The sequence below is a fragment of the Protopterus annectens genome, chromosome 1.part1 (assembly GCF_019279795.1).
Source record: "Protopterus annectens isolate FY-2018-M chromosome 1.part1, PAN1.0, whole genome shotgun sequence".
In the NCBI taxonomy this organism is placed as follows: domain Eukaryota; kingdom Metazoa; phylum Chordata; order Ceratodontiformes; family Protopteridae; genus Protopterus; species Protopterus annectens.
The window spans coordinates 1,014,519,798-1,014,542,000 of NC_056726.1; the positions used below are offsets into that span (position 1 = coordinate 1,014,519,798).

Here is a 22,203-nt window from a genome sequence, read left to right on the forward strand (position 1 = left end):
CTTCTCTTTTTCTCCTGTACCTACCTCCAACATAAAAAAAAACTCTTAACTAAACTTAAATCCACCAAATTAGCAGCAGAAAACCTCCCAAGTGAATACCTACAAATCGCAGCTGATGCTCTGGCCTACCCAGTATCCATCTTGATTAACCGATCTCTGTCAGAAAGTTACGTTCCCACACTGTGGAAATTATCACATATAGTTCCCCCCCACAAAGGCGAACCCTCCACAGAACTAACCAATTACCACCCCATAGCTATTCTCTCTCCACTCTCCAAAATACTAGAGAGATGCATACACTCTCAGGTCTCAGACTACCTCCTTACTAACAACCTCCTTTCCAGCACCACCACTGTCTTACTCTCCTTTGCTAATGCTATCCTTCAGCATAAAAACAATGGCTATCTCTCCTCTGCTGCTTTCCTAAACCTATCTAAAGCATTTGACATGGTCCCACACAAACAACTTATCTCTGTCCTCAATAACCTATCCTTCTCACAATCAGTCACCAACTAGTTTCAGCGTTACCTGTCTGACTGCCAACAATCCATTGTATGGCAGAATGACATATCTCCCCAACTACCTGTCTCCATAGGGGTTCCCCAAGGATCCATCCTTGGACCCCTACTCTTCTCTGTTTACACCAATAATCTAGCATCTGCCACCAAACATGGCACACTCATACAATACGCAGATGACTCAACCATCATCTGCTCAGCCCAGTCCCTACCAAAACTGCAAAAAGTCACACAGGAAGCCTTTTCCTCTATTGAAACTTGGTTGTCTGATGCTCAATTAATACTCAACCCAAACAAAACTAAACTACTCATCTTCCAACCCACCAAACATACTCAAAACAACTCTCACTTTAACATCACAGCAAAAGACAACACCACTATATACCCAACTGAACACACCAAATTGCTAGGAGTGGAAATAGACAATAAACTAAAATTTGACATTCACATATCCATGACCACAAGAAAAGTCCACAAAAAACTAGGAGCATTATACAGAAATAAGCAATTTCTCACCAAAGCAGCAAAGATTTCAATAGCAAATTCCCACTTTATCTCCACCCTACTTTATGCCTCTCAAATATATACCAACCTAAGGCAATGTGATCTAAACAAGCTAGAGACCTGCTACAACAAAATCTCTAAATTCGCCACAGGGGCATCCTACTGTAGTCACCACTGTCTCTCACTTGCTGAACTGGGCTGGCTTGAACTCCCTCACCTCCTTCAGTGGTATCAACTCTCACTAGCCCACAAACTAGTAAACCATCCACTAAATGTCCCATCCCTCCAGAATCTACTCCAACCCTATCGCACCACCAGACCACTAAGATCCAGCAACAAAAATAACTTGCAGATCACTAAAGCCAATAACTCTGCTGGTGAAGCACTGTTCTCTTGCACCATAGCCAAATTATGGAACTCCCTTCCACCCACAATTACCTCCGTACCATCATGAACCCACTTCAAAACTTTACTAAAAGCGCACCTAAAAACATGCTGGCTATGCCTTTGCAACTCCCACTCTAATATCACCCACCCCATCCAACCACTACCTTTCTTTCCACTCCACTAACTACCTTGATTATAGCAAGCTCAGATGCTCATAAGCCTAGTACTTATTATACAGCAGGAACTTCTCATTGTAACATTTGTTAATGTCTGTTATGTACTTCACAGATAAAGATTCTAGTTGTCTACTGATGTACTATGTTCTTCATCTGTAAATATGTTGTAAGTAATTGCTATGTTAAATTGTTAATTGCTATGTAATCCAATGTAACTACTGTCTGTTTATTTTAACTGTGGAGCTTTTCTCCCCGGGCCTCCACTGAAAATGGACCTACGTCCAGTCGGACACTCCCAGACAACAAATGTAAATAAATAAATAAAAATAAATAAATATACTGTATAAAAGGGAAGAGAGGTCAAGAATTACTGGTTGTGAGAGACATTGTAGATGATAATATAAGTAAAAAGGGGGGATATAAAACACAATGTAGGTGATATTAGCAACACATTTGATAGAGTAGGACGTGATTTATTGTGGGATGTTATGAAAATGTAAGGAATATATAACATAATTAGGATACTGTGACTGTCAACATACCAAAATAATAGATTGAGACTGTTTAAATGGGTGGCTGAGTAAAGAAATATGCATGAAATGTGGTATAAGACAAGGATGTCCCATGAGTGGGCTATTGCTTGCATTGGTAATGTATGCGATACTGTGTGAAGTAGCTTATAAAATAAAAGATGATAGAGATGTGATGCAAAATGATGTGGCAATTCCAGTCATTTTAACAGATACAGACTATATAGCTACAGTTGCTAAGAGCAAAATATTGCTGAGAGAAGTGTTGGTTTGTTTGAATGGGTTTTTAAAGGAAATGTCAATGACCTTGAATAAATATAAGTGTTTTAGAGAAGTGGTGAAATTGAGGATGTGTATTTTTCAATGAATGGAATGTCTTTGCCAGGGAAAATGGGATTGATGTAGTTATGATGCAATGGGAGGGTATGATAAAAGAAATAAATGAAAGAAGTATGCCTTCTGCTTAGGGTTTATAGATTAACAGAGCTAAACCCAGTGAAAAGAGCTTTGTTGTGTATGATGAAGATGAAAGGGGAGTGAGTTTTTAAAATACAGTTGTTTATTTTGCTTCTTGAAACTTGAATAGAGTATTAAAGTGGGGAAAGGAAGAGAATAAGAAATTAATAGTGAGCATTGTTTAATGCAAGTACAAACAGTTCTGGGAGGTGATGACAATAAGAAAAAGAGAAAAAGAATATTTAACTAAAGAAATTAAAATTATCAAGAAAAAATACTAATATGGAAAATAAAAACTAATGATATAGGGAAAGATAAAATGATGTGGTGTAATACGATGATGGAACAAAATTATTGCATAAATCCATGGGAAATTTACCAGAAGAAGTGGTTAAAGCCATTCAGGTAAGGAAAGATGATATACCAAGATAGTAGCAGATAAGGATTTCCTATGGAGACTGGTAACAAATAAGTTACCAGTAAAGGGGAGTACACCATGTAAAAAGAAAGTTGAAAGCGTGTGTCTGTTTATATATTTTGTGGGGAGTAAGAGACAAACAGAGCATATTATTTGAAAAGTAAATGGATTGTGAAACTATGGAAAACGTGTGAAAACATTTTTGAGAATATTGACATAAACAATGTAGATATGAATATAATTTGTATGATATTAAAAGAACAAAAGAAATAGTGAGAAGGCTGGATAAGAATGCACATTATATAATATAGCTTATATGGAATGAAAGACTGAATGAAATTTTGTTTAACGGGAAATGGATTTTGGCAAATATATTGGATAGATTATGGTTGTAGAAAAAGGTGCTAAGGTCAATTGTGAAAGAATAACAATGAGGACGTTTTTTAAAATAAGAAGCATCCTTAATGAATTACCACTTACGATAACACAATCATATATTTATATAAATGAAAATACACTACACTGACATATTTTCAGTTTCAAACATGATACGTCACATATAATCTTCTATACAGCCATTGTGAATCAAACGTTAAATGCTCATTCATGTTCGACCTCCCCTTAAACCTCATTTCTCCTCCCAAACATTTTTCTGCATGTATTGTTCCCACAATTCCCATTTTTTCTGCGTAATGTGATCCTACTCTTTTCTAAAGACCCCACGTTGAGACCTTCTATCTCCGTTGCTATACTACTTCTAGTATGGTTGGTTTAGACTTTGGTTTCCATTTTCCAGTAATTGCTTTGTTGGCAGCCACCATAATTAAACTCAGCAAGCCTTACTATGTCTAGCCAATTTGAATTCTGTATTACAGTTCAAAAAACAATTTAGTTACACCAATTTGTTCACCCAGTATCTGTGACAGAGTAGTCTGCAGGGAATTTTAAAAGTCTACCAACTCATTGCACTCCCAAAAATATGTTATGAATTAACTATTTCTTCCCCATCAAACCTCTAACTTTTGCAATCTGACTGCGGTGGTGGTGCTGCAGTAGCATTGTCGCCTCACAGTAAGACGTTGTCCTGTTCGATTCCCAGCTAGAGCTTCTTCTATGTGGAGACATGCATGAAAGGGCATACCTTCGTTAAAGGTTGTGCATCAGGGCTGGCAACTCGGCACATAAAAATCTACTGCCAATCATTAGCGGACCGGAGTACCGCTGTGGCGACGCCGAAAGACACAACAACAGAGGAAAAATTATTTGATGTCCACTTGGGTATACATATTCCTATGCAAACACTTCATATTTGGTAGCCATACATATATCCTGGCATTGTTTCTTTGTGAAATGCTTGTTCACTCTCTCTCTCTTCACAATCCTTTCTAACCTCCTCTGATTGAATTATATATTTTATATGCCCTACTAATTATCCTTTTTTTAAACAGGAGGTTTTGTTCTAAAGTCTACTAAAAACTCTACCAGTGCTGGTCTTTCACTTAGGATCCCCTGTTCCTTTCTGTTTGCCTATACTTTGATATCAATCCTTGATTGGAAAGAATCTGTAGCCTGCAGTCCAAATGTATTATTTGTCTCTTCCCAGTCTATCAACATTCCCTCTCTCATTATTTCCTTCCAATATTTTGGTTCCTTTGCCAGTTTATTCCAATAAATTCCAGCTCACTTTTGGCTATTATCTGTACCCCTAATTGCAGTCATCCCTATTGGCAGAATCTCCTTTCTCCATTCCCATGTTGGATTAGTTCTTAGAATACTTTCTGCTACTTTATGAAGATAAGATTTTGTATGGTTATTGCTATTGTTCTTAATGACTTGCATCCAAAATCTCAGCCTCTCATTATTTATTGAGCTTCTCCACTCTTTCTTCATCATCCCTTTCACTTTAAATTATAGCTTTCTCCTTATGCTATGTATAAGGAGCCTTAACTGTGTAACTCTGAAATACCCCATTCAAATCAAGTAATCCCAAACCACCTTGCTCTATTGGAAGGATCAACTTGTCCCACTTTACTCTTGCCTTCTTCCCCTCTCAGATAAAGTTCTTCAACTCTTTATTAATTGCTATCCGCAACTTATCCTCTGGTTGAAAAAATATGCCTGGCCTGTGTATAAAACTAAAGGGACTAAAAACATATTCATTGGTTGTGTCATGTTATCCATATCCATAAAACAGAGTTTCCAGTTTCTCAGTTTTTCTATCTTTTGTTTAGTCTGTTCTCACATATCTTTAGCTGCCACAATACAATCCTTTTTAACCCATACTCCTAAGTACTTTATTTTATCATGTCCCCTTAAATATGGATATTTCTGAACAAATTTGTGTGTGAGCTACATTTTTTACAGCTTTTGCCTTTGTTTTATCATCATTATTTTTATATCTGTCCAGAAAAGACTTGGAACTGTCTCAAAATGTACCACAACATTGAAATGCCCTTTTCTGGTTTTATCAGTTATAAAATAATATCATCTGCAAATAAAGACAACTTTTCCTAATTAGCATGCCAATTATATCCTTGAATTTCTGAGTCCTTTTTTTCTTAGTCAATAGTTCTGTAAATAACACAAATAACAAAAGGGGAACAGGACACCCCTGTTTGGTTCCTCTGTTCAAACAGAACATAACAGAGAGGACCCACCCACTTTAATTTTCAACTCTGATCAATCATATATCCACCTAATTAAGTTTGTTACTGTGTCAGGGAATGCAAATGCTTCAATTGCCCTACTCATACGATTCCACCTTTTTCTGTTGAATGCTTTCTCTGCACCAAGGCCCTCCAACAGTGGTATTTTCTTATATTCTGCTTTCCTCTAGATCATCATTTTTCTATGAAAGTTGCCTCCTCTTCACAAAACCAAATTGTTCCATAGCTATCAATTTGGGCATCACCTTTGACATTCTTTCAGGCATTATAGACATAGCACTTTATAATCACTGTTTAAAATTGAAATGGACTTGTATAAAGCTGGGTCTGATGGGTGTTTACTGTTTTTATGTATTGTAACTACCACAGCTTTTTTCTAGGATGTTGGTGCTTCTCCTCCTTTTCAAATACTGTTATATAAAACCGTCCAGATCCTTATAACTTTCTTCCCTTCAGACATACAAACTTCCACAGGAATACAATCTATTTTTAGAGACTTTTTTATCGCATCTCTTATATTTAATTCTTCCATAAGCATTTACATTTGTACTTTTTCTTGATTTCCATATTTCTCTGATTTATACAGATTTTCATAATATTTTCAAAATACAGTGGATATAAAAATTGTACACACCCCAGCTAAAATGCCAGGTTTTTGTGATATAAAAAATGAGACCACAATAAATGATTTCAAAACTTTTCCCACCTTTAATGCAACCTATAACCTGTACAATTCAACTGAAAAACAAATCTGTTAGGGGAAAATTATAAAACATAAAAAAACGTACAATATGCTGGTTGCATAAGTGTGCACAGCCTTAAACTAATACTTTGTTGTATGTGCACACCCTTAAACTAATACCTTGTTGAAGCACCTTTTGATTTAATTACAGCATTCCCTCTTCTTGGGAACACACCTGCCATCAATTAAAGAGACTCTGATTAACCCCAAATACAGTTCGGATGTCCTAGAAGGATTTTGCCTGATACAGCAAAAGCCATGGTTCACAAAGATCTTATAAAGCATCAAAGGGATCTCATTGTTGAAAGGTATCAGTCAGGAGAAGGGTACAAAAAATGTCTACAGCATTGGATATACCATGGAGCACAGTGAAGACAGTCATCAAAAAGTTGAGAAAATATGGGACAACAGTGATGTTGCAAAGAACTGGACGCCCCTCCAAAATTAATTGAAAGACAAGATGAAAACTGATCAGGGAGGCTACCAAGAGGCCTATAGCAACACTGAACGAGCTGCAGGAATTTCTGGCAAATACTGGTTGTGTACTACATGTGATAACTATCTCCTGTAATCTCCATATGTCTGGACTATGGGATAGGGTTGTAATACGGAAGCCTTTTCTTACAACGAAAAACATTCAGGCCTAGCTAAAATTTGCAAAACAATAAATCAAGTCTCCCAAAAGCATGTGGGAAAATGTGTTATGGTCTGATGAGACCAAGGATGAACTTTCTGGCCACAATTCCAAAAGGTACATTTGGCGCAAAAACAACACTTTTCATCACCAGAAGAACACCATTCCCACGGTGAAGCATGGTGGTGGCAGTATCATGCTTTGTGGTTGCTTTTCTTTAGCTAGAACTGGGGCTTTAGTCAAGGTGGAGGGAATTATGAACAGTTTCAAATACCAGTCACTTTAAGACCAAAACCTTCAGGCATCTGCTAGCAGCTGAAAATGAAGAGGAATTTCATCTTTCAACACGACAATGACTCCAAACATACATCCAATTCAACAAAAGAATGGCTTCACCAGAAGAAAATGAAAGTTTTGGAATGGCCCAGCCAGAGTCCAGACCTAAATCCAATAGAAAATCTGTGGGGTAACCTGAAGAGGGCTGTGCACAAGAGACGCCCTTACAATATGACAGATTTGGAGCACATTTGCAAGGAAGAGTAGACAAATATCGCAAAGTCAAGATGTGCCATGCTGATAGACTCCTATCCAAGAAGACTGAATGTTGTAATTAAATCAAAAGGTGCTTCAACAAAGTATTAGTTTAAGGGTGTGCACACACAACAAAGTATTAGTTTAAGGGTGTGCACACACAACAAAGTATTAGTTTAAGGGTGTGATACATGCAACCAGCGTATTGTACTTTTTTCATTTTTTATATATTTCCCCTAACAGATTTGTTTGTTTTAAAATTGAATTGTACAGATTCTAGGTCACATTAAAGGTGGGAAAAGTTTTGAAATAATTTATTGTGGTCTCTTTTTTTATATCACAAAAACCTGGCATTTTAACAGCGGTGTGTAAACCTTTTGTATCCACTGTATGTCTAATACCGCCACAGGATCTCTGGTTATTTTATTTGTTATAGGCTCCCTAAGCTTGGCAACAACTCTTTCTACTTTCTGTTGCCTAAGCTGTTTTGTTAAAAGCTTTTATGCTTTGGAATTATTATCAAATGGCATTTGCTTAACAGCAGTCCTTCTAAACTCATGCATATTATCCATGTAGTCCCTTATTTTCTCTTTAGCACTCTGCAGTTGCACATCTTGTTATGTGAGATTCCCCCTATTCTGCAATATTTAACCTTTGTCAGTCACTCTAAATAATTCTTGTTACTTTTAACCATATATCTTTTTTTTTATTTTTACCCAATTTTTAAACTCTGATTTTATTTTATTTTATCCCACTCCTTAGCTACATTTTCTGAAGAAATTTCTATCTTCTGTAATAAGTCCTGAATAATTTATGCTACCCATTCATTAAATTTCTCCTTGTTTAACATATATGTGGGGAAGTACCAGTGTCTCATTTTTATTTTAATTATTATTGGCACATAATTTGAAATAATTATTGGATGCATATCAAACCTTTCAATTAAATGCAAATGTTCTTATAGAATATAATTTCTGCCTAACATAGCCCAGTTTTTATACCTTGGGGAATAATTGGTAAAATCTTGCCAAGTTCCTACTACTGAATTCATATCTTCCATAACAAATGTTTTCATACATTTCTTCACAAATCTGCCCTCTTTTGTTATATTTGCCCTTCCTTGCATATCAGGTTCCACTCCCACATACAAGTAATATTCCCTGCTGAAAGCTGATTATTTCACCCAGAATTTTTTAATCTCCACTGTAGAATTTTAGGTGGAATATAAATAAATGGCTTTGTAATTCTTCTCCCTTGCCAATAGTTCCTTAGCACTACAAATCTACCATTATTATCTTTCCATCTTCTGTCAGTATTGGAGCTTCTCCAGGAATTAATATAAATACTCCCCTTTTCGTTTGTCCCAGGTATTCTGCTGAATAATCATCTTGAAATCCTTTCTTTATCAAATTCAGATGCTCATTTCTTTCCAAACGTGTCTCCTTTAGCATAACTATTTATACTTTGCATTTCTAATATAGTTCACTACTCTTTCTTTTTTGTGTATACCTGTAAATCCATTCACGTTCAAATATAATATGGAAAGTGTTGCCATTATAATACGAAGTTATTATTCCACCCGTTATGTATAACAGTTTTTTTTTATTTCAAGTTTCAGCTTGTGTGTTAAATACATATATTAATGTTTGGCAGGTTGATCTTTTATGCAGTTGTTTCTTGTCATATCCATTTGAATGCATCTCATATCTTACAAGCATTTTTTGTTTTAATGAAAATACTCAAATAAAAAAAAACAAACAAAAAACAAATAACCCAGTGGAACCCTCCATCCCATAACCCATTAATGTAATACGAAGACACAAACTATGTACATGTACAAATAATGAAGTTTAACCCTCCCAATAAGAACAATTGTCCTAGACTGGTTGGTTTAATGGTTAAAGTGATAACCTCACATGCATAAGGTGCAGGGTTTGACTCAAACCTTTGAGGGATTCATGGCTATTCTTATAAAGGCCTCAGTGGTTGTTAGCCTACTATACACCTATGACCTTATTTATGCTTTCATAAAATTAATTCAGTTTGTTCCGTTCAGTTTCTCTGGTAGAGCAGAAAATCTCAGGTGTTCTCTATTTACTGTGTCCTCTAATTCTACCAATTTTTGAAATATCTCTTCTCGAGCACTCTCATACTAAGCCAGACTTTTTTTCATTTCCACCTCTCATTTTTGCAGGTTTATTAATACATTTGAATATCTATTTAAAAATTTGTCCATTGTTTGCAGCCTTTTATTATTTGAATTTATATACTCTTTCAGTGTTTCAGCTCTGACCACACTTGACGTATTTTTCCTCTGGATTATTAGACGTCATGCCTTGTAATGAAGCTGGAGTCTGAACTACCTTTTGCTGAACAGCTGCAGATTTCTTCCCACCCAGTCTTTTTTTTTTTCTCCTGAGCTTTTGTGGTTGATTTTCTTTCAGGTTTTCTAATTTATTTATTTATTTATTTATTGCTGTCATCCAGGCAGTGCACTTACTAGCCAGTAACTGCAATTTACTTAAAAAGACAAATTCACTGGGTCTCCTTTCTGAGTTTCAGGGAAAGCAGGAATTAAGCTCTTATTCAGTGAGCAGCCATTTTGAAGGTCCAATAATAATGAGGATGTTCTAAAAAATTATAAATAGTAAAAAAAAAATAGAAATGTATGTATATGTGCCTGTAAGTATGTACATTTTGTAAATATGTAAATAATATTTTTTTATTGTGTTAAATAAAGGATCCCTACTCTTTTTGATAGGTGTTGCGGGACCATTCACATCCACCTGAGCTGCCACCAACTCAAGCAGATGGGACCCTGGTTTATCATCTCATCCATATCTTGGCATATATATATATATATATATATATATATATATATATATATATATATATACACACCCTGTTGCCTGTGTGTCCAGGATCATGTTTGGAATGTGTCCCTATCCCTAAAGAACAGATCACTTATAAAGTTAACAAACAAATAAAATGAATAAAACAAATCAAAGTCTGAACATGTGGATGCTGTGAAAATTACATTCATAAGTATGCCATCCTTTTTTTAATAATGTGCTGGCTAAGACAACAACCTGGGAGAGAAACATTGCTAAGACCACATTTTAACCACCTGGGATATGAAAAAAACAGAATTTCTGATGTAAATTGTGCTATCCCTTCATTTCTGTTTTTACAAACAGCCTACTGTGTTTAAATGAAAAGGTACTATGAATAACAGTACTTTGATTTATACCAATTAAAAGAGATGCTAGATGACAAAAACACTCTACCAAAATAAACATTAACAGACAAACACTTCTCTCTGCCATATGGGACAACAATGTGTTACCTTATAGTTATTGTGCGATAGGCCATAATCTCCTATCCTCACTGTTAAGTCAGAGGTCAGAAGACAGTTTCTCAGAGCTAAGTCACTAGAATGTAGGGAAAAAGAAAAAAAAACAGGTGTCACTGTTAAACTGGAATATGATGAGGCTTTAGGCAAAATTTGTTTGAAACTACTCTATGGTTACACATGACTGACAGCAATTATGATGCAAAGCTTTTGAACGCTGAAGTAATCGTTACAGAATAGTTATACCTATACTTTACTCTTCAGATCAAAGAATCAATATTACAAAGCATTGCTGCATTAGTGAGTTACATAATTTAAGTAAACTTGAGGTCTGAGCACAATGTAAATTGTACATACATATATGTTATTTGAATAAATTATACTATTTACTCAGTTATAACTACAGATCAAGTTTGTTATTTCTTATGTTCCCAGGTCATAATAGAAAATGATCAAGGGAATCAGTCTGCATTTGCTCCTCTGTTGTGCTTATTAAAGAATGATCTTGGAAGAAAGTCCAAAGATAAAAGCTCAGAAAGCCAGTTCCCAGAGTACTGCAATGCCAATGGAAGCATTTCTCCTACAATTATCATCTAATCAATAATGCTTGGAGAAGGTATGGAACAACGGTTTAACAGATGTTGTACATATTTCAACAATAGTGGTATTTTTAAAGCAAGCACTGTTAGCATTAACACCCTGTGATCTTTGATGGTACATTTTCTAGTAGTTAGTTCTTCATTTGAGGGCAAATCATAATGTAGTTAGTGATCCACATGAAAAGGATTTGCTTACTTATTGCAAAGCCTTCCTTTCTCAAAGCAAATAGGACACGCAGCTCTTCCATCCTCCTAAACTTATGTACCATCTTTAGAGAGAACTTAAGCAAGTGATCCACAGTTATGCATACCCAGTATATGAGAGCCCCTCAAAACAGTATGAGAAAATAAATGGAGTGGTTTAAAGGCAATTAAGATTTCAGTTTTGGGAGGAAATGTAGGTTCATCCTCAGGTTGACTTAATCTTTTGAAAGATTCAGTGGTGTTCCTTATAAATTAGAGGTTGAGGCTCAGAAATCTTTAAAATCAGAAGTGCTAGCCACCAAGAACACCATCTTTCTTGAAAAGTCCTGACCAGTTCAAGCAGAGGACTAACAAACCTATCAGCTGTAATGTTCAAGTCCTCAGGAGGAGATGCAGGCCTTCAAAACACCACAGTAATGTACCCCATATAAGGAAATGTTTAAACAGCCAGAATTTGGCCAATGTCCAGGCATCCACATGGTCATGATGTACAGAGGTATCAGAGGCATGAACCTCAACAGTGCAATAATTGACATAAAATCATAAAGACATCTAAGTGGAGACTACATCTATATCAACTGATTATGACAGTTCAGGATAACTCTGTGTCAAGCCAGAGAATGTAGTTCACTTTAATATGTCTCATGATTGAAGGGCTTCCTGGAGACCTCTGTCATCTCTGTGACCCTAACTTAGATGATCCAGTGAAAGTGATGCCTCTGAAATAGAAGCCATGCCCTCAAAGGACCTTATTATCACCCCAGAAAAAAAGGAACTTGACCTTGGTTTGCTCTGAACAGGTGGTCTGCAAATCTAGTGACCAGAAAGCCTGAGGTCACAAATATCTTAGTCACCACAAGGAAATATGTTTGAGATTTAGAAGCTCTGTGACAACAAGTCTTGGGAACAGATAAGATCCAACTTGAAATGTTAATGGTAATGGAGACAATTTGGGACAGCACAGTTAATTAAGCAGCATGGCGGTGCAGTGGTTCGATCTCTGCCGTTGAGTAACACGATCTGTGGTTTTTAACCCTTTACAGGATTCCTAGTAACTACTTGCATTTCTTGACAGGTGAGGCAGCATACTTATGAAGATGAAAAGTGTCATCAAAATAAGACAGCAAATAACTAAACAAAACTATTTCTAACAATTGCAAAATCAAATAGACACTGTTCACCAACCAGGAACTGATACCACACACAAAAGAACACCACAGTTGAATTACACCACCATTAAGACAGCAAATAAGACTGTGTAGAGTACATTTGATTTTATTTTATGCCTCTGTTCTCACAGGAATAGCTCAAACATAAATGCACAGAGATTCCTCGACTTCTTCAGTGCCAATGCATTGGATCAGCTAGTCGACACCCCTACAAGAGGTGAAAATTTCCAGGATCTGCTCCTAACCAACATGAGTAGCCACTGTAGCACTCCTACAGTGTCATCCTCCTTGGTAAGATCTTACCATAAAGTAATCACTTTTGAAGTCACCATCTCCCCTGCCCCCCCCCCCCCCCGTCAGGGTAAAATGCAAATATTTTTCCAAAGCTGACTACAATCTCCTCACAGCAGGTATAAGCAGCTTCACAGCCACCATCCCTTCAGTTGAAACTAGCACTAATTAGTCCAAGCCTACACCAAAAAATTATATGAGCACCTACATAGCTGTATGGACTCAGCAATAGCCGACAGGACCAAATCATCTTCCTCAAGGAAGAGTAAACCTGTCTGGTGGACAGCAGCAATAAACAAACTCTATAATAGACAGAAAAAAATTGCTTTCCAGAGCCAAGAAGGAGCAGGTGCCAAGTTAGAAGCAATCTCTCCTTAGTCTGAACAAGCAAATAAGGTCACTGGTAAAATCCTCTAAGGCTAACTTTGAATCCAAATTGGCCACATCCACCAAGGACAATCACAAGGCCTCCTTCACATATGTCTGCAGTCTCAAAGGCAACACCCAAATCTACTCTGAACTGGTGGGCAATAACACCACATACACAATAGACATAGCAAATCTGCTGGCAAACAGGTGCAGTGAAAACCTCACCCCCCTGTCCTTCCCATCAGTAAACCAGTGCATCCCCAGCACCTGCCCCCCTCATTACAAGGTAGCAGGTCCTTAATGTCCTCTCAAAGGCAAAAAAAAAACAGCCTCCATGGGACCCAATAAAATCCCTGGCTGTATCCTACATGAACTCAGGCATGAGCTCTCAGCTCCATTAGACACCTTATTCAAAAAAAAAAACAGAGCATTGGTTTCATCCCGGCTAAATGGAGAACAGCCACTGTCATCCCTCTACACAAAGGTGGGGTGTCCACTGACCCAGGTAATTACAGGCCCATCAGACTAACCTGATCTGCAAGGCCATGGAATACATTATCATGGACCTTATAAACAAGGACATTGGCAACCTCCAAACACTTGTCCCTACACAGTTTGGTTTTGTCAAAGGGAGAGCATGCCTGTTAAACTTGGTCAAGTTCTTTGAAACAGTCACCAAAGCCATGGACGAGGGGAAGATGGTGCACACCACCTACCTTGACCTAGCCAAAGCCTTTGACATGATTCCCCACTCAGGCATAATAGATAAACTCTCCCAGCTAGGCATCAATCCATATGTTACCAGATGGGTAGCTAACTGGCTCACTGATAGAACCCACTCAGTAGGGGAAGCCACCTCTAGTAGTAGACCCGTAATAAGTGGTGTACCCCAAGGATCAGTCTTGGGGCCTCTACTGTTTGGGATATACTTTTCTGAGGTGCAAGCCAAAATCAGTGGTCTGTGGCTGACCAAGTTTTCAGATTACTGCCAGCTGGGAGCTGTCTTAAATTCCCCTAGTGATGTGAACATCCTTCAAGAGGGCCATACTCAAACTAATGACTGGTGCCAGAAGCATGGCCTCAAACTGAATGCCAAGAAATTCATCATTATCCCCTTTGGGGAAAATGTCATCCCCATTAATTATCACATTAATAACAATGCACTAAGCATGCAATCAGTCGTGAGGAACTTGGGCACCCGGGTTGATAACCTGACTTTTGACCACCACGTTGCATCCATTGTACTGAAGGTTTTCTACATGGCCCACTTTATAAATAAGGGTATTTCATCCAGGAACAAGGTGGTCATAACATCCCTGTACTCCTCCCTTATCAGACCCATTATCGAGTACAATGCCCCCTTCAGCATGTACCTTGCCAAGTATATGCAACAGTTGGAGAGACCACAGTCTCAAACACCTATCCTATACAGATAGGCTAAAACCCCTGTCCATCTGCAGACTGCTCACAGGTAACCTGTGTCTGGCATACAAGACCATTTCAGACCAGCCTTGATGGAGTTGCTGCATATCTGTTAGACAAACTCCACTAGTGCAACCCACACGCAAGGCCTTAACCTGGTCTGTGATATTAATAGAACTTGTTGGCAGGATAGATTTGTGTCCCAAAGACTCCCCCGTCCATGGAATAGACTCCCTCTCCATGTCAAGCAGAGTACCTCTCTAGCCCTCTTTAAGAGGAACCTGGATGACTGGATAACAGAAAATATACCCCTGGGATCCCACCTGTGTCTCTGCTGGACAGGGGAAAACATTTGCTGACTTTGAGGCAACATAGGTGAAATTCTTGGCTAGGCTTATAAGGGCCTCTGGGCCAATAGTCTAGTATCATCCTATGAACCTATGAACCTATGACTAACTGTATTATGGTAGGCCAAAAAGGTCATCCTGTTAAGTTTCATATATATTATAACTAGATGGGAGATACTTCAGGTTTAATGGAAGAAACTGTTCCAAAATAATGGACTTTATCAAGAAGCTGATAATTATAAATACTTCTTTAGCTATGTCAGAAAACTAAAATGAAGTAAGCTATATTATTCAAGACTTGTTCATAATGGAGTCTCCTGTTATGATCCAAATGATATTGCCAATATCTTTGCAAACACATTTATGCCAGCTTCTCCACTGAGACCTCTATCCAAAGCCCCAATATATCTGAATCCTTTACTCCCAAACTTATGTTTAATGGTCTTTTAATGAATGTGGCAACAAAGATCAAAAATACTTCCTCCACGGGACCTGACAAGATACCTGATTGTTTCATTAATAGTGTTAAATATGCCTTTGTAGACCCACTCCTTTAAAGGACCTGATAATGCCCTTTATTTTTTGTTTGCAATGCTTTTGGTAATATCTTTGAGAAAATATGTTTTGGATCTAATGCATAATTTAAGGAGATTCTTTCTTTATTTTGTTGTATAGTTCATTTATGTCAGTGGAACACTAAAGTGGATTGGTTTTGAATTTCCTGTGACACTTGGTTCTGGTAAGGAATGCGAGCACTATATATTTTTCTAAAGGGTGTAGAATTTCTTAATGAAGCTTGCTGTTGTTTCTAGATTAGAGACAGTGCAGCCATAAATACATTTTGATATTTCATCACAGGGTAGGTTGAGGTTGGCATGTTTGCAGTCCCTAAAATTAGTAGGGTTTGCTTTATGGAGCTTTTGGTAGTTTAAAGATATCTATCTATCTATCTATCTATCTATCTATCTATCTATCTATCTATCTATATGTGCATGTGTATGTATTTGCTAATTATCATAGATGAACTTTAATGAAACACAAAATATTAAGGAATTTTATTTACAATAGTTCAAATAAAAAAAATAATTTAAACAGAATGATCGCATATGAAATCACGTGTTTCTTTCTAATCGTACAAAAATGTTCAAATAATTGCTTTACCCACACCACCCAATGAGAAATAACATATAATTATATTATAGTCGAATTTGGCAACATGACTACAACATAATTCAAATAACGGCAACCCCAATGACTTCTATTTTTACCACAAAATTAATCTTTGATAAAAGTGACATTTAATAAAAACCTATGGAACCCATTAATTGCTATCTCTCTCTCTCTCTCTCTCTCTCTCTATATATATATATATATATATGTATATGTTCCACAGGTTCTTGTCATATGTTGCTTTATTGCTATATATAGGTTCCACAGATTCTTGACATATTCTGCTTTTATCAGAGCTCCTTATAGCAAACTCTACTGAATTCCTGGACTACAAACAGGCCCTATTCAGCCTTCTACAACCACACATACAAATATAGATTTATTTTATTTACTTTACATTTGCTGACCGGGATAGTCTGACTGGATACGTATCCATTTTTAGCGGAGGCTTGGGGAGAAATCCTCCAAAGGTATACATATACAATCATTACAATGTCATGTCGAACAGGAGTAATCATAACATAATACAAATATAACACATTTTACAGTCTAATTAAATTTATGGAAATATACCAAATATCTTCATATGTGTGTGTGTGTAAGTGTGTGTGTGTCTATATATATATATATATATATATATATATATATATATAGGTTCATAGGTTCATACTAGGCTATCTGCCCTAGGGCATTTATAAGCCTAGCCAGAGTGTGTTTGGCTTTCGCCACCCATTTTAAATTAATTTTGCTATGCATTTTTTGAGGTTAGTATACTGTGCCTCTGTCTAACAGTGACACAGAAGTGATAGCCGGGGTAAACCTACGATCTCCCATCCACTCATCAAGATTCCTCTTGAAGAGAGTCAATGTGGGACTCTGCCTAACCTGGACTGGGATTTTATTCCAGAGTGAAGGGAGCCTCTGGGTTATGAATCTGTCCCTCCAGCATGTCCTATTTATTTCAGTGCTGAGGTTCAAGTCTCTCGACGGCATAGCTCGATGGGATTTGGATTTTCTGAGGTGCAGCATGTCCATTAATTCTGGGTTGGACATGGCTTTATACGTCAGGCACAGATCGCCTCTGAGCAGGCGGTATGCCACTGAGTAGAGCTGGAGTTTCTTTAACCGGGCAGCATATGGCATCTGTTTGAGCCCTTTGATCCTCTTGGTGAGGTACTTTTGGGGTATTTCCAGTTGCTGCAGGTGTCTGGTAAGGTACATCCCAAAAGGGGCATTGTACTCAATTATTGGCCTGATGAGGGATGAGTAAAGAGGTACGATGACCTCCCCTGATCTAGATGTGAATCCCTTCATGATTAGGTGGGCTATATAAAATGTTTTTCTAACCACTTTGGCCACGTGGTTGTCAAATGAGAGATTGCTATCAACTTGGGTCCCCAGGTCCCTAATGACGTCTTCTATACTTAATGGATTACCACCTACGTGGTAATTTGTGGGCACTTTGTTTTTGCCAAAGGAGATGACTATACACTTTTTGGCATTTAGCTTGAGGCCATGGCTCTGGCACCAGTTGTCTGTTTCTATGAGGCCCTTTTGGAGGATGCTTGTGTCGGCTGGAGAGTTGATTATGGCACCCAGTTTGCAGTCATCTGCGAACTTGGTCAGCCACAATCCTTCTGTGTTGGCCTGTACCGCCGAGAAATATATACCGAACAAGAGAGGTCCCAGGACTGAGCCTTGTGGGATGCCACTTGTAACTGGTTTGGAGTCTGACATGGCTCCAGCAATTCTAACCATGTGGGTTCTGTCCTTGAGCCAGTTTGCAACCCATCTAGTGACATAGGGGTTTATATTTAAGCTGGTGAGCTTATCTATAATGCCCGAGTGGGGTATTGTATCGAAGGCTTTTGCGAGGTCCAGGTAGGCTGTGTGGACCACCTTCCCCTCGTCAATGGCCTTGGTGACTGTTTCAAAGAAATCAACCAGGTTTAAGAGGCAGGATCTGCCCTTAACAAAGCCAAACTGGGTAGGATCCAGTGTCTGTAGGTCCCCAATATCTTTATTTATGAGGTCCATGATGATCCTTTCCATAGCTTTGCAGACCAAGCTAGTCAGGCTTATGGGGCGATAGTTTCCAGGATCTGTTGAGGCACCACCTTTGTGGAGAGGGACCACTGTTGCTGTACGCCACTCTTTGGGTACATATCCTGTAGTAAGGCTAAGATTGAATAGTAGTTTTATGTTTGGGTTTAGCTCTTCTTGGAGTTCATGTAGGACGCAGCCCGGGACACCATCTGGTCCCATTGATGCTGTGTTTTTTGCTTTGGAGAGGGCGGCTCTTACCTGAGCATCTGAGATGTCAGGGGGCAGCACTCTGTTGGGATAGATATTTGCCCTTTTGGTGGGGAGAGGGGGGAGAGGTTTGCACTGAACCTGCCAGCTAGGATGTTGGCAATGTCTGTGGGCTCGGTGTATTTTTTGTCATTTTGGACTAATTCTGAGCATATCTGGGAATTCCCACCCAGGTTCCTAACATAACTAAAGAAAGCCTTGTGATTATCCTTAGTGTCCTGTGCAATTTTTCTCTCGAAGCTGGCCTGAGACGATTTTATGAGTGCCCGTAGTTTTTTGCTAATACTGATCAGAGATGCCTTCCCTTTTTGGGATTTTGCTCTATCATGTAGTAGCTTCCTCCTTCTATTGTATAGTTTGTTTATGGCTGGGGTCCACCAGACAGGACGTCTGCCTTTGGAGGATTGGGTCTTGGTTTTATTTGGGATTGCATGATCCATGCATTCCTGAAAGTGTTCATAGAATGCGTTTATAAAGGATTCTGCGATCTGGGCCGTATTTTCCACAGGCCCGGGGGCTTTGAAGGATTTCGCCTCGGTTTTGAGGCGTGAAATTTGCTTTAGAGAAGTTTTTCACTGTGGTTTTCTGGGCAGGGGGTGGGGTCGGGATGTGAATATCCAGTGAGATTAGTTTATGGTCTGATCTTACCAGTGAGGGATACACTTCTGGTCTGGAGCATAGTGTCCCCATGTTGGTGATGATCAGGTCCAGTATGTTTTCCCCTCTTGTGGGAGTGGTAACAAGTTGTTCCATAGCATTTGAGTTTATAAATTCTAGGAACCTTTGGGCTAGGGTGTTGGAGCTAGAGTAATGCTCCCAGTCTATGTTTGGGTAGTTGAAGTCGCCCAATATAATGGTGTTTGGAGAGACCTTCATATTTTCCAGTATTCTCAGGAAGGCCAAGTGGGGTTCCTGTGTTTGGGAGGGTGGTCTATAGCAGGCTATAAACTGGAAGGCAGTTTTACCCACAGTTAGTTGCACATGGATAGTCTCTGATGCTTCGTGCTGTGCCACCAACCTGGAGGTGTGGGTATCTTTGACGAATATTGATACTCCCCCTCCTTTTGTGCTTCGGTCCAAGTTTTGGGGCCGAAAAGTATGGTATGAGGTATAACCTGGTAGTGCTGGGGTGCTCTCGGGAGCCTTGAACCAGGTTTCTGTTACTGCACAGATATCGATGTTCTCTATGCTAAGGAGAGTTTCGAGTGCATGCATCTTGAGGTTTAGACTTCTGGCATTGAGTAGCATTACTCTTAGTTTCTTATCCCTTGTGATACCTATGGGGGTGGGTTTGTCTTTTGAGCCTTGCCTAAAAAAGGCACTATGGGGGTAGCAAGAGCCTTTGCCAATATCCGAAAGTCCAGGGGTGACAGGTGCAAGCCGTCCCTAGTGAAGCATCGTGGCTTGTTGAGCATGTCATCCCAGGCTGACAGGCATTGGATCCCCTTTGAATGACACCAACACTTAAGCCAATTGTTGAAATTGATCATCTTGTCTTCATATTGTGGCATCATTCTTGGTGAGGGTAAGATGCTACTCAAAGTCAGGGTCATACCGGCCTGGGCTACATGCTCAGAGAGCTCCTCTATGTCTCTTTTCATGTAGTCCAGGGAGGTACGTCTCAGGTCATTCACACCAGCATGGACAATGACTGAGTCATATTTGTACTTGCCTTGGAGTGACCTGAGTGCTTGTGTTATGTGGCGGATCCTAGCGCCCGACAGGCAGCTCACCGTGACCCTCTCCTTGTTCAGCCTGGTGAGCGGGACGTCAGTGTGCCTGACGATAGAGTCACCTATTACAAGTGTATCAGGTGTGTTGTTTAGCCTTAAGGGCTGTGACTGTTCGGCACACTGGCTTTGTGAGTTATGTGTTGCACGTGTTTTGTTTTGGGGTCGCGGTTGCTTGGGTGTCTGCTTTGGAGGTCTCTGCTGCTTAGGTAGATTTTTATTTAGAGCCTCCGAGTATGTTTTTGTGTGTTTATGTGCTTGGTTTGTTGTCGTGGTAGGTCTATGTGAGACAGGAATTGTAGTGAGTGTGGTTTCCTTCTCCTCCTGACTGGTTACGCCAGTACTGAGTTGAGAGAGCTTAGCCTCCAGTTTGGCTATATGGTTGCATCTCTCACATGTGTTGGAATTTGTTGGGAGGAGGAGAGGGTTGTCTGTGTACATGAGGCAGTTGTAACATTGCCTCAAGATTCCCATATATATATATTTATATATATATATATACATACATACGTATGTATGAACACATTTTAGTCATAAGAAAGAAAGACAAAAAGAAAAAGAAAAAGAAAGACAAAAATAATGCTTTGGCCAGACATGCTCTTTCATGTTCTGACTTCAAAAAGTAGGAGTTTTTTGTTTTGGATAGTGTGGACAAAGGGTTGTTATTGGGAGATTTAAACAACATTTTAGAATGTAGAGAGGCTTTTTGGCAGTTGGTGTTTGGGGCAGATGAAGCACCAGGGTTAAATGAAGTCATAAATCTAAAATGTTTTTTATTGTACAGATAGATAGTACAATATATATATATATATATAATATATCACTTTTACATTATATTATTTTATATTGATATACAGATTTTGGATTAGTTAAAATAAGATTTATTTGTGTTTTTAAGAAAACATTTATAATTATTGAAAGTCATTAAGTTTGTTACATCATTTCCTGTATTACTTGAACACTATAAAAGGAACAGGTGCTCTCACTTGTATTTTTTCTGAAGAAGTTCACGGTAATAAAGTGAATGAAAGTGCTAAAAAATATCTAAGAGTTGGAGTCGTTTTTTTGCCTGTTGGAAGCTGCTTTCTCTGGATTTGGTGTTCTAACCCTAACTCACTTAACCCGCCCCTAAACCTAAAGTCTGTCACTATCACACACTTACCTGACCCGCACCCTACTCTAACTTCCGTCACTATCACACACTTACCTTACCCACACCCTGACCCTAACGTCCTTCCCTATCGCACACTTACCTTAACATGTCGGTGTTCTCAGCGTCAGGATTCTCAACTGTTCGTTGTTGATCTTCCGGTGTTGGTGTTTTCATCATCGGCATTTAGAAATGTTGGCGTTTTCAGGTAGACCCATGTACATATATATATATATATATATATATATAGATATATATATAGATATATATATATATATATATATAGATATATATATATATATATAGATATATATAGATATGCTGAAATGTTGGTGATATTTGTCTGTGGCATAGTTTGTTGAATTATGGAATGGCCAAAGAGCATTAGAGTGATCATTCCATAATTCCAGGTTTTTTGTTCTTTCCTCAAGTGTCTGTGATTCTGCAATTGGTAGAGTTAATATCCAGGATTATGGGAGTGAAGACCCCCCTCTTAAAAGTTTGTTTTACTTTTGGTAAATGCAA

The 22,203-nt window shown here is 38.4% G+C and overlaps 1 protein-coding gene across 1 annotated transcript in view; it reads right to left on the bottom strand.

Annotated features, from left to right (window-relative positions):
- Positions 1-22,203, bottom strand: part of LOC122808760 — a 1,224,833-nt gene that overhangs the window by 257,529 nt on the left and 945,101 nt on the right. The window contains exon 8 of the mRNA XM_044079786.1: positions 10,909-10,993. Coding sequence (XP_043935721.1) covers positions 10,909-10,993 — 85 coding nt within the window. The remainder of the gene's footprint in view (positions 1-10,908; positions 10,994-22,203) is intronic.